Source organism: Dromaius novaehollandiae, chromosome 17 (assembly GCF_036370855.1).
Source record: "Dromaius novaehollandiae isolate bDroNov1 chromosome 17, bDroNov1.hap1, whole genome shotgun sequence".
NCBI classification, from domain to species: domain Eukaryota; kingdom Metazoa; phylum Chordata; class Aves; order Casuariiformes; family Dromaiidae; genus Dromaius; species Dromaius novaehollandiae.
The window spans coordinates 9129616-9150088 of record NC_088114.1 but is presented as its reverse complement, the minus strand read 5'-3'; the positions used below and the strand labels follow the sequence as shown (position 1 = coordinate 9150088).

At 44.3% G+C, this 20473-nt stretch overlaps 1 protein-coding gene across 23 annotated transcripts in view; it reads right to left on the bottom strand.

Annotated features, from left to right (window-relative positions):
- The window catches only part of FBRSL1 (fibrosin like 1), a 553713-nt gene that overhangs the window by 83276 nt on the left and 449964 nt on the right, over positions 1–20473 (bottom strand). For 18 of the 23 annotated variants that reach the window (XM_064522069.1, XM_064522089.1, XM_064522082.1 and 15 more), the window contains one exon: positions 18386–18439. The exons of the other annotated variants lie outside the window; for them this stretch is intronic. In XM_064522069.1, coding sequence (XP_064378139.1) covers positions 18386–18439 — 54 coding nt within the window. The remainder of the gene's footprint in view (positions 1–18385; positions 18440–20473) is intronic. 23 annotated transcript variants of the gene reach the window in all.

The following is a 20473-nucleotide window of genomic DNA, read 5'->3' as shown; positions in this document are numbered from 1 at the left end:
AACGAAAGGGAAAAGCATCCAGACACCGAGCTGGCTGCAGCTAAAAACACCATCACAGAAGATGCTGCAATCTGCATTCTGTCTCCTACCCCACCCTCTAATGGTACCGCGGCAGCTACACGCGGGCGTTCTCCATCCTGCTTCCCGCTCTGCCTTTCTTGCACTCTCCCCGCTGTTCGAAAGCACAGTAATGTCTTAAGTGCTACGACACACTCTATGCAACTTCTCAGCTTAAAACCTTACATTGTCTCCCTGCCCAGAGAGCCACAGAACTGCTGGGTTGCAGAACCAGTTCACTGCCCTTTGGAAACCAGCATACCCGACAGCTCAGAAGAAGCCAAGTAACCCTACAGGGCTGGATCCTGCAAGCACAAAAACATCTCTGGAGACACCCACCCATTCCCAATTCACCTCGATATCCAGGTTCCTTATGCCAGTGTTCTTGCCCAACTTGCCATGCCATTTGGTTTTGCAAAGGAAAAGACTAAATTAAAAGCCCAGCGCAGGAATTTTTGAACACGCCAGCTCAGTCGGAGGGAGCACTTCCCAGAAGGTCTGAAGATTTTGTTGTCTCCCTCTTTTTCTTCTATTTGTGTAATGTTTGTCAATTGTGATAAAAATGAGTAGTCAACCCATTTTTATGCAGTAACTTCACTGTGCTAATGCTTCTTCCTTCTCCCCCTGCCCAAGGCTATGTCATCCCATATGCTTTTATACAGACAGTTAACTCAAGCTAGCTCTGATCATGAAAAATCCCTGGGAGATGGAGTATGGGTAGTGGTAGTCCATCTAAACCTTCAGCTCTAAGTCCTGCCTTTACTTCTGCCTTTACTTCAACTACCCACATTCAGGGAAAAACCTGTTTATGCCTCGTCTCCAACAGGATTTTACAAACTTCAAATCTACTTTTACGCTGGTTGTTTTACACACATTTCAGCACAAAGTAGCATGGTTTCACCACTTAACAGATCTGCTCTCCTCTTCCTGCAGCAAGACGTGTGGTTTACCTGAACAATATCCTTTCACCAGACCTTTTTGGGAGGCTGATGCAGAACACAAATATGGGGAACTATAGGGAAGGAAGCTGTAGAGAGCTTTTGAGTGTTCAAAAGGTGATTCAGATCTGTGACATTTAGAAACAATGTAAAATAGAAACACCTTCACTTCTTTCTACTTCCCATGCACACACTTGCTGCAAATAGTTTCTGCAAACTACTTCATACATTTTGAATTTACTTAAGAAAGCACCTCTGCCAGCATCTTTCTTCCAGCCTGATCAGCTTCCTGCAGCTCTCCCCCCAGGAGGGCAGACTCTGAATCCCACCGCAGCGGTGCGAGCACCCAGCCTTTCTACCTAACGCACAGCCCGTCTCCGAACAGTTCCCAGAAAGGCTCTTGCCCATCGCGGAATAGGGATCCCGTTCTCAAAAGTCTCAGGCTTGCAGTCTCCCAGTCTCTCTAAGGCAGGTCTATCTTCTCTCGCTGCTAGAAATCAAGCGATGCAGAGAGAAGCTGGTGTGGGTCCTGCTGTCCTCGGAGATGCACCGGCAGGTCCTCTGCTGCGAACCGCGTTACGGGAGTCCCGCGAGATCGGACGAGGTGGATAACAGAAAGGAGGCGAGAGATTCCAGAGGGCTCTTCTGCTATTGAAGCCGCGTTAGGTCAACTCCTTTACTGTGATTAACTCCTTGACATCCTCCTCCCGTGACGAGCGGGGGAGGACAGACTGAACTTGGTGATTAATTTATCAGCGAATTACCTCCTTCCTTCTCAAACCTCACCCCCACCGATGATCTTTATGGCTCAGCTCTACGCTGTGAGGAGGTTTACAGCCAGATACAGATTTGACAGCTGACATTTCATCTCTGAGAAATTACGTTTGGGGCATTTCCACGCTCCTTTGCCAGACCCCGTGGTAATAACATTTGCAAGTTTAAGCCCACCTCACAAGCTCTGTACAAGGAAGAGAAATCCTCTCCTCCACAAGCTCTCATTCAAATGATGGTAATTAGAGAAACTCATCACTCTAGACCCGGAATGGAGAGGGAGGAGACGTTCACTGTAATTGGAGACATTACATGGAGCCACACTGCGCTTAACCCACTCCCCCAAAACCAGGCTGGCATTTCTTGAGTAAATTGCCTTTTTTCAGGCACACTGGTATGCTTTTTAATACTGGAGACTACAGGAAAGACTTCTGCAGCCTGATTAAATGTAATGCAGTGTAAGAAAACTGGAAGGAGGGGGGGAACCCTCAGAAAGGCAATCTAAGTGAAAAATCTATCAGTGGTCCTCTGGCTTAGTGAGAGCCAAGAGTCCTGCTCTAAACACACTGCAACTTCCCAGTCATTTGCTCTGCCGGACACTCTGGGGACCCCAGCACAGCAAACTACAATTTCTAGTAAATATATCCCAGGGACACAATTAGTTTTTCAGCTGGGGGCATGATAAATTGGTCATGCATAATTCAAAGCCAGAGCAGGCTGGAGTATGAACTGCTCCATGGCAGCTTCCAGCTCCCCGGCGGAAGAATGCAAATAGGCTGCCCGGCACGGAGGCTGACGGACGCCGCTAATGCTCCTGGCTTCATTTTACATCTTGCCTTTCGCGGTGTCCATCTACATGCGCAGCAGCTACCATTTCAGCCTTTCCTTCTGTGCATCTCTTGGTAATTATAATTTCACAGCAATGTATCCATCACTGTCCAAATGCCTTCTGGGACTGAAAGCACATTGTTATCACAACAAACACCACTCTACTCTGCTCGCTCTACTCCATTTTTTCACGTGCAGACAAGAGAGAATGGTTTCAGCATAGAAAGAGGGGTCAGGGACTGTACGGTCTACTGGCAGCACTAGGTGGCCTGGGGCAAGTAATTTCGAATCTGCCTCAGTGTTCACATCCACACAATGGAGATAATTCCAACCATGCAATTGCAAAGATGAGCTAAGGTTAGTAAGAAGCTCTCCATCTGGGGTCTGACAGAGCTGAGAGGTGGCAGAGGGGATACAGCGTAGCTGAAGAAACAACCTAAAGTTCTGGGAGCTTACTTTAGGTATTTGAATTTAAATAAATACATGAAATTACCTGTTCAAGGTAATCATGTAGGGGAACAGGAATGTTTGCTACTTAGCAGAAATTGGCCTAACAATGAATGAAGTGAAACCACAATGGAAACTTTGGGAATGCTTCCAAATGATGTCCTCAAAGTTTCTCAGGGCGCACTTCACAGCCTCCCCTGTGTTGAAGCCTGGGATATACACTGCACGTGCTTACTGGAAAAAAAATCACTACAAGTAGTCTCAATATAACTGAACTTAGTATTTGCAGTCTCGCACACAGCAAAACAACTCCAAGCTGACAGTTCTGTTTCACTAGCTGCAGAGTTTTGCTCTCTCACAAGGTCTGAAAGCATTTCCCTGGACATGCTGCCATTTTCTGCTCTTCAGGAATGGAATAAGCTTTTAGGTCCAGTCTGCGGGAAATATTTGTAAGAAGTGGGTTGTGCTGGAACATCTCCAGTTTCTGGACAGAGGCTTGGCTGGGGGGGGGGGGGGGGGAAATAATAAAGGAAAATTTTGTTTCATTTTAGCAGTGTATCTGCGCATATAGCAGCCCTTTAATTTCACGGTCAGTCCCACATACCCAAATAGATGACTTTGGTTTCTGCCTCGTAGTTAATGAAAATAATCCAGGTTTGTTTGTTCATTTGTTTTAAATAGGGATTCCTTCTCCCCCCTCCGAGCAGGACTCCCTTTCCTGAATAAATCTGGGTCTTCCTAGAAGGAAAAACAACTGAAGAAATCCAAGAAAAGACACATGTGGTACAAATCTAGGGAGCACAGATGTTATTCTCACTAAGACTGAACATTCTCATCAGCTTTAAGTGACATAGTTTTGCCATGACTCAAAGTAACACTGACAACCATCTACTCCAGAAAAAAAATATACTATTCTCAATACAGTAACACTGATTGATTTGAACAATCTCTCACATTACCCTTGCCTGTACTACGCACTGCTAATGTCTCTCATGAAACCCCTCCAAGTATGGCCCTCTTCCATCCACTTGCCATCAGCAGAGGATGACAAACAATGTATGAGAATACTCTGATATTCTCATTTTATATATATCAAATACTTAAATTGCTGGAGGAATTATCTTTGCAGGAGATGTCAGAGGGAAAAAAAAAGCATATACTGTATGTTTCAGTACCTCTGGAATATAATAGAATGTGCCCAAGAAGAGGGAAGCATCACCATCTAAGAAATTCTCTCTCTTGTCCCCCTCAAATCCAGCCCTTCAAATAATTCTTCTTGATTCTTTCATTCTATTAGTGTATCCTCAGACTTGTCTACATGAAGCTAATTCATTGGTTTAAGATATATTTGTATAAAGCCAAGTAAAATCCCTTACTTTCTGCTGAAATGAATTTATTTCAAGTTAGGCTTAAACAAATATTTCTTAACCAAGGGGTCATAACCCTTCTGGAAAGACTAAAGCAGAGGAAATCTCAATGCTCCGTTCTCTGCAGAGCCTTTTAAGGGGCAAATGTCCTCTGTCACCTTCTTGAAACACATGCTCTCTGCGCCAGGTGTGTTTCTCATCACCACCACGCAACCTGCCACCTTCTAACATCTTTTACAGAGAGTATAATACATCAAATGTAGGGAAACAGTTCATTCAAAAACATTTTTTCTTTTTCCAACTTAGGTAGTGTGCACACATACACACCGAAATAATTATCTACAAATCTGTTACAAGTAAGCCAGCCCATATTTCCCTTTGGAGTGGGTTAACTAAACTGATGTTTCAAAATTAAATCACATATTTAGCTAAATGTGTACAGTTTTACATCTACACGATTCAGCATGTGTATCTTGTGGGGAAATCTTCATCCTAAAACATGTTCCTGCAATGACAAAACACTGAGCACAGTATTTAACGAACCACCTCGTAGGCATGTGGGTGATGTCACTCCTGAAGCCAAGGCATTTACAGGACCAAATTGCGAGACTGCGTTTTGGTCGCAGGAGGTACATTTGGTCACAAAGAACATGAAGCTCTGCGGGCTCGCAAGTTGGTGAGCTCTCTGTGGTGGAGCTGGTGGGTGTGATGGCAACAGCTTCATCAAGACCTTCAAGTGATGCCAAGTTAAACTCTGGCCTGAAGGGTGAACTACTGCAGAGCAGGAGTTGAAAGTAAAGAAAAGGACCAAATCACCAAACTCCCAGCAAGAACTACGGTTCCTCCAAGATGCCAAGTCCCTTCCTATCCCAATTAAAAGAACAATACATACAACTTCTGGGGCTTCAAAGGTTAGCTATATCCACATCAGCCCATAGGTATTAGACAAAATACAAAAAAAAAAAAAATACCAGGCATGAAATTTTTTTGCTTTAGCAAAAATGACAGAGACAAAATAGTACTAATGTGGATTATTTTTTATTGTTTTAAATGCACATCAGTGGCTTTTCCATCTCCATTAAAAATAGAATTCCCTGACCCACATAGTGCACAAATTGCTGTCCTGACCTTAGGGGTAATCCACCTTATGTCAATTCCACTCAAAGAAAAAAAAATCCATTAAGATATGCTGAAAGGAAAATAAAGTGCATCTGAAAGAGATTAATAAAAAATACCCATGTCTTCATGATAAAGGACGTCTGTACACTGCACTTTTAACTTATAAGGTTTTTCAGATTATTGGCATACTCTTCATACTTCGGTTTAAATGCACAGCCACTTCCACAAGAAGTTTCTGGGATGGTACGAATTTGTTTAATATAACTGTATAAAAACACATGCGCATGCACGCAAGGATGCATTTTTGTTTATAGACTTGTGTGAATGCACACAAGGAGTATCTAAGTCCATACACAACCAGGGTACATTGCAAAACACCAAAAGACAGTTAGAAGAAAGTGACAAGGGGAATCATATCAAGAAGAGAAAATTGTGGGTGGTCATGTATCGCAACTTCTCAATGAAAATATCTAGGTGCGAAGTGAAGAGATGCTGAAAAGCCACAAGCAAAAATATGACCCTGAATTATCAGCGTCAGGAAACTCATGTAAAGAAAGCTTCACAAATCATCCAATAAAGGAAAAAGAAAAAGTCCTGTCCTCGTCCACTCAGGGAAAAAGGACAAAAAACCCCAAAGTATTCAGCAGTCTTGTGACATAGCCTGAAGGCCAACAAGCGTTGGCTCTGATGGACCAAGGCGTAAGAGAGAATGTCAGAGTCAAGGGCCCTCTGCTGCGACTCCACCGTTGCTAGCCATGAAAACGAAGAGCCTGTCAGGTCTGGTGTCCCAGACGCTCTCAGCCGGCAAGGTAAAAATGAGCAAAGAGGAAGCTCCAAGATGGCACAGCAAAAACAGTCCTCTGAGATGATCAACACAGAAGGACTTCCATAACTACAGCCATACCTCTACCCCAACAACCCCATGTACACACACCCATTTATACATATAAACGCACACACACGGAGAGACCTAAGGGAGAGACACATACAGAAGAGCAGCACCTATATAACCACCATCTTTTAGACAAAAACCCGCTTTTCATTTACACAAGCCATATCCACAGTGCACCATAAGTGGCACCTCCCAGGCATTCACAAAGCTAGAAAATTAAAACTGCAGTTTGGTCAAAAATACTAAAAAGCTTTTGTGGTTCCATGAAGCCAACGGCCCCCAATGGAGGCTGAAGCAGCAATTCCTTCCCGGGTTTTCATTGGAAAAAGATTAGAAGCACATTAGCTATAATATGCCCACATGCTTTGTTTTGTTCGCTTTTTGTTTTTCAGAAAAGAAGAGCGAGCTGGAAATTTCCCCTCCAGAATATTAGAAGTAACAAATTTTTAAAAAATTATTAACAAACACTAACCTCAGATCATTAGCCAACCTGGCAGCAGACCAGAGAAAATTTATAGCCGACGTGCAACATCAGCTTTCATCCAGAAATGCTAATTTCAGTAAAATGAATAGTGTGTGGGCTTTTCATACTGCTTTGCATTTGGCTCCTCACAGCCCTGTTTAAAGCCTGGGAACCGGCCATATAGTTAAACTGCACAGATGTTCAACAATCTGTACTTGTGTTAATTACCCTAATGTGAGCAGAAACTCAACAGATCCCTGCTAATGAAGGAGAAAGTTTTCCAGCGCGACGGCCGTATGTTGCATTGTCACCGCGGCACCGGCGTCTCCCTCCTTCCTCCGCCCCCGCGCCCGTCGTCCTCCTCGCCGGCTCCTTTGCATTCGCGGCACCCTCCCACCTCGGCACGAATCGCACCGACTAATGACCGTGTATTCGCAACATGGCAGGCACCATTAGGCTGATCGGAGGTGCGGCTGCTGAATTTTAACAGGCCATTTTAAACAAGGTAAGAAAAACAGATCCATCACGCTCCCCGCGCTCCCATCCCCACCCATCTGCCGCGCTTCTGCCCTCGCCGCCGCGACCAGCGCTCCTGCCTCCCCCGCGATAAACGCGGAGGCGTACAAAGCGACGCGAACAGACGCTGCCGGCAAGTGCCGGAGGTGGAAGCGGGCGACGGAGCCGCTCGTGGCGGAGCGGACAGGCTAACGAGGCAGCGCGGGAGCACGGCGGCCCCGGCGCCTTGGGCGATCCCGTCTGCTGCGCCCCTGTTAAGCGAGAGCTGCTGAATGTCACTGTGGGAACCGCAAGAGCGGTAGTTATATGTTCAGATGCGCGTAGGAGGGTACAAGGAGGTTTCTACAGGGCACGATAGGAAAGAGTAAAGCAACACTCAAGTGATCAGTGCTGCCAGCAGCAATGAACCAAGGCCACTTCTCAACTTAACCCAGCATTAAAACACACTCGACCTCTAAAGGGCTGCTTCTCCCACCGAGGTTCTCGCTTTCTGCCAATCATCGCCTCCAGCGCCGGCTCGCAAAGCAACCTGCTCCGCAAGCAGAAGGCGAAGGGGGTCAGATAAGGGCGACTTGCTTCCCCGTCGGCCCCAGGTGACCTCTGAACGATACCAGCCCCGGCCCAGGCTGCAGCGCAGCTCTCCCAGGTGTCACGACTTCTCCAGCACATCACATTGCAACGACCCCCCCGGGAACAAACGTACTCGCCCTGCTTGGCTTGACTGGCAGACCCCCCGACGCAGGAGGGGGGAGAAAAAAAGCCAACTTTTGCTCATTTACTGCAACTTTTGTGCCAGCTCAGTCTCCTTCGGCACTCACAGAGCCAAGAACTTGCAAACGCAGAGCCCGAGCAGCAGCTGCCGCTCTGGGAAACTCGGCCACCTTGCCACACGTTTCACCTACGCCATTTCACACCGCTCCTTGCTGCCGAACAGGGTATGCGCTTCCCGTTCTGCACTTGCAAAAGCCTCAATTCCCTTTCAGAAACCTTCCTCTTCATGAAGCGAGGGGAGAAGGGGGAGAAGCACCACGTGAAAAGGTGGGGAGGGGAACCGGTATAACCCAGAAAGAGTTGAAAATTATTTAGAGAGCACTTGGGCTCTTTTCTGCCTACCTCTTCATCATTAGCACTGGAAGCAACACAGCTGTCTAATGGCAACTTCATGCACCCGTGGGCCAGCGAAGCGACATTTTCCACACTTAAATAACACTGAGCTGATTTAATTACTGCACTTAATAGTAACAAAAGATGTCTCAATTTAATCTTCAAACAGCCCTCCAAGATCAAAACACAGCTGGCTGGATAACAAGATGGCCTAGGCCAGCAAACAAGTAGGTCCAATTTGTTCAAGAGCTGCATCCACTCCTTAGCATGAAAGGCCAAGGAACACTTGTGCTGCTGAACAAATCAAAGAAAGCAGTGCTCCCTCCTCCCCCCTCCCGTCCTGCCCCACTTTTGTTGCGCAGAAAAAAATAAGAAGGTAGCTGATTCATTGGTGAAGAAATGCAACATGATAGAAGAACAAATGATGATGTTTGGGAGAGAAAGAAAAGAAGTAAGAGCCAAGATTTAAGAGGTTTTGTTTTTATAATCCTTCAAGATGATTAAGAATGAATGAATCAGATTAAAATCACATGGGGACAAAGGAAGGTCTCTACCTCTTTTGTTTTTCTTTCCATTCCGGACAGAAGGAGACAGCTCATTAAGGAAAGCCCTCAAGACACAGCTACAGTGAGGAACTCCCAAGTTCTTTTTTTTGAAAGTGTCTATTAGCTGTGTTTGGGCAAGAAAAAGTCCAGATAAAAATTAACCATTTACTTCTGACATTTTCTAATTATCCATACGAAGTTGTGATTGTTGCTTTTTTGCAAAGCACTCTGAGAAACGTCTCTCTGTTCAACAGCCTTCAATTCACATTTCTACTGACGTGACCGTTGGGTCTCTGCAGGCACCTTCCAGGAATTTTTAAGTTTCTGCACATTCCATTACAGCTACACACAGAAAAGTTAAAGCCAATCTCTCAGCCACTGCAATGTTTCTGCAATCCCCTGAGCAACAGAGAAGCCTAAATAAACTTTCATGTTGTACACAACACGCAGCTTTCCAAGCTGTCCTTCCAACTACTGATTCTAACTAGGGCTATACAGCCCACTTTTTGATCTAAGTTTACTAGTATTAATTACAAATAAGTTCACTAGAAATCAGTTTGTTTATCTTTGTGGGTTTACTTCGTATCAACACCAGTCTACGGTATATTGTTGCTAAGAGCTAGAAGGTTCCCCCTCTCCCCCCTCAAATTTTCCTCAGTTTTTTTCTCTTGACAAAGAACTATGATTAGGTAACTCGTGTTCCAGTTCTGGGGAGAGGATGCATGTCTTGGGTTCTGTTCTGGGGGATTTTTAAAAATTTTATTTATACATAAATATACATATATATACATATATGCGCATACCACACACAGAGCTTGCTCCAGGTTTCACGATACCAGTGACAATAAAAGTTCTTACTCAACAGAAGATGCCAGTAGCCACCAACGTTTTGACCGCTACACCGTGAATTTGGAAGACGGCACAAAGATGAATTTGCTACCACTCTGGTGACTGTCCTCTATTCTTATTAGACTGTGACACGATAGAGGAAGAAGATGTCTAGGTTTATACGATCAGGGTCAAGCAACTCAGCGGTTTGCTCAAATAACCTGGCAGGCCTGAGACTCTTATCAGACAACCATAGAGTCATTTAAGTGGAAGGGACTTCTGGAGGTCATTTAAGTGGAAGGGACTTCTGGAGGTCATTTAAGTGGAAGGGACTTCTGGAGGTCATCTAGCTCAACCTCCTGCTCAAAGCAGGGCAAACTTTTACATCCAAGCAGGGTTCCCAGGGCCTTCTCTAGCTGAATCTGCACACAAATTTTGGGCTAATTCCCTCAATGTTCATTTCAGTACCTTCTTCTTCCAGTGACTTCAACACAGGAAAGAACTGAACTTTTAAAGATACTCCATTTTGCAAGAAGCTGGAGAAGTACACAGTTCAGAGTTTTTATTTACAATACAACCTTTGTACTTACTGACCTGTGTTCAAGCTCACCAGAGAACAGTCCCCTTATGATTCAAAGTAGTTGGGTTGAGACATCTGAATGGTCACAGGGAATAAAAGCCTCCCATCTCTTTGTGCAAATGATTTTGTTTAGCATGGGCTGCACCACAGGCTAAATCCACCTTCCCAATCATTTTGAGTTCTAGACCAGTAACAAGAGGTCTTTAGGAGGCACTTGCTGCTGAAGTTCAAACAAGTGAACGTTTCAAGTTTGCTTGTTTGTTTAAGTAAGTGAGAAAGACCGGGGTGGAGGGGGTGGGGGGGGAGACCAGGAGCAAGTCTCTTAACTAGAATTCACAAGTGCAATCAACTGGAAAATCTCCCGTCTGCTTGTGAGGAGGGAGTCAGACTTTTTCAAAGACTGAAAGACAGCTCTGCTCAATGGATAGCAGTACGCGCAAAGCACCAAGTGTGAAATTCTGACCCCACTGCCGTCAGTGGCAAAATTCCCATAGATTTCCATGGGGCCAGGATGTTCACACCTGTTCAGACGATTCATAAAGCACCATTTCAAAGGCACACCTTTCCATGAGATTCCCAAGGGCCTTTTGAGTTTTGACTTAAATGCCTGGATTATTTTTACAACTGCAGTTATGGGTCCTTTGTTCACAGAGAGTTAAGCAATACAAAGAACACAGCGAGAGAACAATGGAGGTATTATCATGCATGATTTGTCTTAAAAAAAATTCTCCTTCTTTTCATGAAGTTATAGATCCAATTTCAGTCTTTATTATCACTTTGCCATATGAGAAAGTGGCTCTTAATTTTAATAAAGGAAGGGAGCGTCATATTTCAGCAAGAGCTAAAAAGCTTCCTGCGATACAGGAGGTAGAAGGCTTTTGTTAGCAGCTACTGCAGGCTAGATTCAGGGAGGAAAAGGGAAATAATCCTTTCCACACTGAGTAAATAAATCTTTTCTAGGACATACCCTATGGCGGGTGGTAGCCCAAAGGCATCTTGTCTGATTAGAGAACATGAGATCATTTCTGCCTCCTCCACTTTAAGCAGAACTAAGAGAATGCACTAAAAAGCACATATTACATTTCACTCATCACCAAACTTGGTGCCCAAGCAAGTATTTGAATCTATGGTGCACCACTGGATTAAAAAAAAAACTTGCCACCAATTTAACTGGTCTGGAGCAAGTGGCATATATTTAGCTTCAGAACCTTTTGCTGAGATTTGTGAGTCATTCTCTCCCTCGCCCTTTCTACTTCGCCCTTAAAAAGGGATCTGTGGTATATTTAAAGAGGTTATCATATACAACATAACTGTATTCTTTTTTATGTCAAGAATGACAAGTTTAACCCAGTTCAAAAACACAACCAAGTACGGCTTATTCACCCAGGCACGTGCAGCTAACCTTCGAAAAAATAATATTAGAGGCCCACCATTCCCATTTCACGCTACTGTATACATTTTAAAGTGGAAATTCTAATTGTTTGGTTAGCTGAAGCTTCTGATCTCTTCCAGTTTAAAATGCTTTACAGAAATTCCCTTCTCCCTGAAAATGACCAATAGCCCCATTATTTTACAGCCTTTCCCATTAGACCCCATTTACACTAGTGCTGTAGCCATATTAGCAAAATCCATCTTTAAACACGGTTCTCACTGGCAAAGAGTAAACAGAGCTTCATAAAATGGTTCATAATATTGTTCCCTCTCTGTTCTGGCAAAGGAAGTGAAGTTAGCTGCAACCCGAGTACGAGAACCCCGTCTGAACACGGCCCACGTGGCAAGACAAGGACGAGCGCGGCACACGAGTCTCTTGGCCTGGACGCCCCAGCCGCCCGGGCAGGCTCCCTGTGCACTTTACAGATCTTTAGTAGCGTTAAGTGGGACAATACATTATTCATTGCATTTCTAGCGTCTGACTTGCAGTACAAGGGAAGAAATAACCCTAAGAACCTCGCAGCCACGCGCAGGAGACACTTCTAGCGAAATACTAGTGACTAGAAAATTGGCAAGATACTTCCTGACAAATTTCAAGCCAGAATGAAAAGGAGAAGTGGAGAAACCAAAGCAGAAGAGCTAGCTAGCATTTGTTTCCCCCACTTCTCTTGCATACTATTCTTCGCAAAGGGATTTAACTGTGATGAAGCAGGTTGCAAAATACAGGAGCAAGATACAGCGTGTTTTTATGATTCTTTTCATGCAGCTGAGCATGAAATCCTTGCCCTTCTTTATCCTTGGGCCATCCATCTTTCCCAGGTAATGCAAAGCCATCCTCCCAGCGGGTGGTCCTGCTCTCGCAGACCTTCATGTTTAATTGTCACGAATCAATTCCCACCTCAATGCTCAGGCTGCTGCTACCTTTCCATCTCTTTCTCTTTAAGCTGACCACAACTTGGGATCCTCTCAGAGTACTAAATTCATTTTTGGACACATCGCCTAGAAAAAACAAAGAGGCAGCACCATACACCTCTCCTTGCAGCCGGTGTGACGAGCCGACATCGCACAAGGAGACTGGGCTAAAAACACGTCAACTCCGTGTGTGTGCGCGCACGTGTGCACACACACATGCCTCATTTTTTTGTCCAACTGGAATTAATCAGGAACGATAAACACTGTTTGTCTCCTGAAAGCAGCCGTGGGGGGATGAAATATGCCTCTTAAGCTTATCAGCTTGAGCGCCACTGAAGAGAAAGCTGGCTTCTAAGCCTGGGGATAATGGGCTGTCCTTTCAGGAAGGTATCAGAGGTCTCAGGAGAGGGAGCCAGCACAATGGTGTGACCTTCAGCTAATAAAGCCCACCCTAGAGTCCAAAGAAGCTTGGGGAATATTGACAAAAGTTCATATTTACAACAGCCTGGACTCTTTCCAGATACCATTACCAGTTTAGAGAGCTGCAGTCTCTGTACATACACTCACACAGGCTTTTATTCTGTCTCCTCCTTTCTTTCTTTGTTCCCATGCTGGCTAAAGAAAATAAGTCAGAAAATGGTAATTCTTCTAGTAACAAGGCCCCACCAGCATCTTTTTTAAAGAAGAGTTATTCAAAATTTCAATTTCAACCTCAGCACTATCCTCTGCTTGAAGGAGATTCAAGGCCTCTTGCAAGGATTCTCAGTGCGTCATCGTGCTCATCAGGAAGAAAGCGTATGTGTTTTTGTGGAAAATCTGCTGATGTATTTATAATTCTTTAAACAAAAAGGCAGCCAACATATTGTAAAATGAGAAGTTTTTGTTGATTTTTTTTTTTTAAATAGGCACTGGCAATCAATGCAGTCCCAGTTAGAAATACAAAACCAAAGCTTTTTCAAGCAGAAACTGATCCCCCCCAAGTCTGCGCTGTGGTTAGCAAAATGAGGTTTAGCCCACAACTGGAGCGTGTAGGCATGACTGGAATACAAATAATAAATAATATTTTAAAAACTGTTCATGCAGTTTAAAAAAATCAATTTCAAAACAGAAAAATTGTTTGAAGCAAAAGTTATACTTTTCCATGTCCTAACGTAATTCCAACACAAACATGTAAAAAGAAAGGTTTGGAGGAAGTCTGTTTTCAAGGGTAATTTCATTGAAATCAATATTGAATCTCAAAGCATTTAATGGAAATAGCCTTTTTCTGTGGCAGAGCTCTTTTGATCACTTTTCAATCCATCCGTGCCATTCTGCCATTTTCATTTATCTGCCCCATAATTTATCTTTGCCATCCTGAAAATGATCTTGCTGGGATTCAAAAGGGATCAAAAAAATGGAATTGGTTAGAACATTTCCCACATAATGTGTCCTAAAAGGTGCCTCTGTAGCTTGGCAGACTCATTTTCCATGCCAGTACTCAGCAGGAGCCAGTGTCCTTGGAAACAGAGGACGAAGGCCGGACAGAACTTCACGGCGACCACAACAGCCTTGCTTTTGCAGCCCTTGCTTTCCAGTAGACAAGAACCTGCTTCCATCAACAGCTACACAGTCACACCAGCTACGCTGACAGGACAGGCTCACAGATAGTTTTCCAAGTTCCTTCAGTTTTGGCCCAAGTATGCATTCTACACCTCTGTTCTCCTCATCCCGTTCATGCACACTCACTGTCAAAAGAGTCCAAGTGATCGATTACAACCTGGCTGGATTCAAAGTAGTCTAAGTAGATTTCACTGTTTTGCTCAAAGCTCTCACACGAGCAGAGTCATGGGTTGTACCAAGGCTAGTAAGAGACGACATGCACTGGGACTGGACGGCCCAGGGGATGGGCAACAGGATGAAGAGTCTTCAGTTTGCGGCCGCTATTTCAAAATCAGGCCTGACTCGACAGACATCCTATCCCTGTAACGACTACTCAGTAACCCGCCTGACATCCACCCATACCATAAATCCGGCGTATTCGCAGTCAGGTATCCATACCCTTGGGACAGGGGCACTGCTACGGCCTCAACTGCAGCAGAGTACTGACCGGCAGCAGGACTAGCTGCCCTCCACCCTCATTCCCCAAAGCTGCTCCAAATTACACTGGTACTCCCTCCGAGGGCGAGTCAGCAAAACCGGTACGCAGGACCTAAGTTAGGTGGTGCAAAATACTAGAGAAGAAATATAAACAGGAGGGCTGTAACATCATCAGGGAAATGACACCATGTGCATCTTGGGAAGACATCAACTAATCCATCTGGGGGGAATAACACAGGAGCACAATATTCCATTGGAAGAAGAAAGCCGGAGGAGTGAAAGGCACGAGGTTCCTCCGGCGGGAAGCAGCAGCTCTGCTTGGCAGGAGGAGAGCTGAGCTGGACCAAACACCCAGGACCACCCCACTTGGGGGCACGGGGACGAAGGGAAGACCTCCGAAGCAGTGTAATGCACAATTTGCTATGGTAAGAGAAGGTGCTACAAAATAATCCCAATCAGCTGCCTGCCATAACCGGAGCAAGACCGTCTCACCACGCATTACTTCAAGGCTTTGAGCTCACGTCTCCCGCCACCGCTCGCTGCCACCGCGGCCCTCGCTGAGTGCTTTTCACTGCCTAACCTTTAAACAGAACTGTTTTATTTACAGTGGCGAGTTCCTATTGAGAAGCTCCAGAAACAAACGTGGCCAGTTGTACTCTTACTCCTGGTTTCTGCGACAAACCCCTGCTTATCAAGAAATCACAGGATATCAAGCGTTTCCCAGTGACACAGGCGGACGCAGGACATGTTTTCCGTCACGGAGGACAGCTAACTGCTATCTAACTGCTGCCCTTTTCGCTTCCAAACCTCCAGCATGCTCAGGAAGTCTTGCTTTCAGGGCATGCTTTTAACACCAACTAACGGAGGTGAAAGGCTGAAAAAGCAAGTTTTGTCCTGAGAAGGTGCGGACCCCCCCGTCTGCGGAGGTCCCGGCAACCCTCCTCCCCTGCGTACAGATGCTCACGTTCCTCCGTACAGCTGCGGGGATGTGGACCCCCCCCAGGGAAAGCATCGCCTCGGAGCACCAAAATGAGAAATCCAAATTCCCTGGTCATGTTGTCACACTATATAATGTAACACTTTATCTTTTTGGAGCCAAGAGGGAAAATAATTCAAGGTTTGAAACTGCTAAGAATTAAGACTCAATATCAGCCAAGACCAAAACTGGATTTCAGAGGTCTATTTCCCTCCGAATTTCGTCTTGCTGCCTGTGACGTGCTCATGCTGAAGATTTTCTCCTGAGCAACCGCCTGACTAAAATACAGCACACCCTTACTATAAAGTCCTTTGTTAAAACATCTTTGCCATAAAGCTGCAAAACCTTGGCTCCCGAGTACATTAAATCCTTATAAACCTGCCTTCATTTTAACCGTGCAGTATTTCAAGACACAAAGCGCTTCTTCCAAAAGATAGCACTTTAATGAGGAAAGGGCTAAAATATATAAACCAAACCTCATTATAGTATAATTTCTGGGAGACAAGCATGCTGTTGTAAAAAGAAGCCATGGCAATTGCATTTCACATGGCTTGAAGATTTAACACTTTTAAAAAGCCATTGCCACTTTCAGCCATTGGTATTGTTTTGTTTTCAGTATAGCAGGAAGCAACCAGAATTATGGGCCCATTGTCAGCTATATATTTTATATTCTGTAAATTGTTGCAAATTGTGGATTCAACTCTACTGCGTGCTGACAACATGTTACGTGCACTGGACGTTAAGAGACTGACTGCAAGTTACTGTTTATGCTTGTACCTTTAAAACCTCTACACTCTTACAAATTCTGTTGCTTGAAATAAGATAACACAGCACTGACACAATAAATTACCCAAAGCACATCCAATTCATACTGGAATGAAAGTACTTATAATGATAACCTTGTTCACTGGTTAACAGTGATGTCAAAAAAACAAAACAAAACAACAAAACCTAGGATACAGTGATGGATATGATACAGTTTCATACTACTTGTCAGATAAGCCAAGGTAACCGGCACATCAAAGGGCCTGCAACTGGTTTCCAAAATAATGAGAATACTACTCTTTTTTTCTGAAGTGCAATTCAGTTACTTTTTACACAATGTCAATAACAACCCCCCACTACCAACCGGAAAAACGTTACTGGAATAAAGCATTATTCTATAGAAGAAAGTATCTATCAAAGGACATCCTGAATTACATTGGTCTGGAAGACTTTTAAACTTAATCTAATCAAGAAGCCATTATTGATTATATTTCTTCCATATTAGTCTTCCAGCTGTAACTTCTGAAATGAAAGCTTAGCAATGATTAGGTATTTACCACAATCAGTAGAGAAAACAGCGAAAAAAGATGAAACATCACCAGAGAGACAACTGATGGTTAAATAAATAAATAAATTGCCCAAACAAAAAAGAATCCACCCCAAAACCAACAACAGCAGGGGGAACGCACTTCACTGCAGCCCTGATTTGAAGCACATATAACATTGATGGTTACTGACAGTGAAGACACTGTTGGAAAATTAAACCCCCCAAAAGTGATAAAATTGGGAGGGTTTTTGTGTTTCTTGGTACTTTTGAAAATTATGCAAGGAGAGACAGAATTTCAGCAAATATTTTAGTTATTATCATAGGTCTGGATCAACAGCAGGGTGAAAAGCTGACATTGTTCCTGATGACTAAAACCAGGTTGGGATAATCATCTCCTTGCTGCAGCTCATAACGAATGAAATTCTGGACTGAAGGGTGCTTATTTTCCCTGATTAATACAAGGTTCAACACTCGCTATATGATTATGGTCACAGAGTGGCTCTTCTGAGTGAAGGTCTCAGAGCTGACATCTGAAGAGACCATAATGCAGCAACACTTTTTCTAAATGCAGAACCAATACCCTAGGCTTTAGGTCCTGTTTCTGATATACTTTTAAAAATTTAATTTCTACTGGCATGACTCTTCTTTTGAAGTTTAAAGTAAAAGGACAACAGATTCCTCCTCCACTACTCCCTGTTAAGTCACAGTGGACTTATCCACCTCTTACCAACTCCGCACAGGAAAAGAGCCAGCTGGACAACCCTGAATCAGGATGTCACCGTACGAATCGTCACAGAACGCCTGGCATTAAGGCACCCAGCCTAGCACGTGCCTTCCATTAATGCAGCCTGCACACTTACTTTAATACTCTTCTGCTTAGCTGTGCAATTAAACTGCAAGGAAGAAAAAAACTGCGAGTGAATGCACATGCTACTTTTGTTTCAGAACCTTTCCACTTCCTCCCTTAATAAGAGGATTTGGGGTGCTAGAAGCTGGAAGCCTTATCACAAGCGTATAACAAGACCCTGAGCTAACAGGTTAGCTGACGTGGAGCTGTTAACAGTGAATTGGCTTGGAGACAGTAAAAGAAAAAAAAAAGGAGAAAAAAAGAGAGAGAGAAAGAGACAGAGGGAGTGAGAGAGACAGACAGCAACCAATTCAGCTGCAGGAAATCAAGCTAAATCAGTCCCAAGTGCCCATGTTGGAGAGACTTGAGCTCATACCTTGCTTGTTATCAAGGCACTCCTGATACGAGTCAGCTCCAGTTCCGTTGAGGTCTACAGACAAAACAAAAAGTTTCATTCATATCAAACATAAATATCAGAAGCTTCTCAAATGGCAGCCTTGCTGGAGCAATATGTTACGTGCAAATAGCTCTAGCTCTTTAGAAGGCCATGCTGGTTTTCTGGCATAAGCTGTGACTTGTTACAGACAAGCTGCAATAAATGGACACCAACCCGCTGCGGTAAGCTTGTTTTTGTCCTCAACAGTAGGTGCAGGGTGCTGTCCTCCCAGGCCTGCCCATGTGCCTACGTGCTGGCCAGGGCACAGGGGAGGAGATTAAAAGCTGCAGCTGCTCTGAGCAAGTTCCTCAAGCAAATGAGAGATGGAATACAATCTATCATTAGTGTCCACTGCAGGTCCTATCAAACGATGCGTTTAGATCAATGCATCCCAAACTACGCCCTGAAATAGACTTCTGCGGCTCTTGGTGCCGCTCTCCCTTTGGCTTTCTGTGGCTACATCATATTAAAGATGACTAAAAATACAAGAACATACTTTCCAAACATTATTCTTCCATGGAAGCAATACTGCACTGTAGTTACCACTAGGTTATTTGATCCAGCAGCAGGAGAGGAGCTAGTCCATGAAAGTGGGAGAGAAGCTGAGACACTTGCGTAAGTGTGTGTCCCACCCAATGAAGAAACCTGGCAAACTCCAGCCACGACAGCGTAACCAGGCTGCCTGTAAACACGGCTGCGGTCACAGAAGTGCTTCTCACAACCAGCATGGATCTCTCCTAGCAAAAACCTCCATCTGCAGTGGGGTTCAACTGTTTAATCGGCTTTGTACAAAAATGGTTTAAACTCTAGGTTAGCAGAATCAGGTTACAACATGGCTTGGACCTCAAAGCAAACCAAAGAATGTTCCAGCATGGCTTTACTACTGCTTTACAATCCCATTCAACCACAAAGAAGTTTGGACGGTCCGTAAGGAAAAGTTATTAAACACATCTGCAAAGCCTGGATGAACTAATACTCTCAGACGCTTACATGCACTTTACATACTGCGCTAAGCATGCAAAGTACAGCTGAACCCATACGTGATAGGTGCTTGCGCACACTGGGGTCCTCAGAAAGCAAATGTTTTGTGCACTAACCCCGCCTCGGTGATGAGGCTGCAGATGATGCTAAACTCAGCTCTGTTGGATAACTGGACTACTGACCTACTCCGTAAGATCACCCACGGCATGGTACATGGTGCTCCCACCATGCCAACTACAGGTGCACTGGAGATGGCACTTCTACTAAAATAGCTTTTTCTGAAAAGTGATCACAACCATGAAAACAGACACCACTATAGGACTCGGAGTTTGCACCCCATCAAGCTGAACTGGGCAGACAAGTCAACCATTCCAGGAACAATTTTGGTCTCGTCATCAAGAGAATCAGCATAATGGCAACGAGATGATCTCTTTCCGGGCCAAAAGCCTAGAGTATTGTCCACAACAGAAAAGGTACCTGAAAGCAACCCTATTTCTGCGCCAACAAGAAGCGGCCAGCCCCTGAACGCGGTGGCTTTCTGCCATTGCTCACGTGCGCGGCCAGCGCGTTCCCGCACAGGCTGTCCTCACCAGCAGCTGGTGATGGCTCCTTGCACATGTGAAGAGATTCAGATCAGATTTAAGAGGTTTCACGTTCAGCAACAGTATTTTTTGAGCAAAAAAGCAAAAATTAAAGTTGCCCCACCGTTTGTGTTGTGTAAATCTCAGATAATAGATCTTTTCCCTAATCCTAATGAGGCCTTCCTATTAAAATCTTTATTAGCTTTCAGCTCTGCAGATTGCCCAAAGGCTCATCAGTTTCCCTATCTCTCAGTACCAAGATCTGCTTTAACTTTTACAAATAGCTCTAAGATATTTCCCAGCTTATCAGCATTGCCAAGCAGCCTGTCTTATCATTACTATTGCAGATAAAATAAATGAGCTCAGGATGATATGAATAATGGCATTTTCTGTAGGCTGGTTTCCCATTACATTTTCAACAGATTGTAGATTTAAACTTCAGCACAAAAGAAAAAAATAAAAGAGA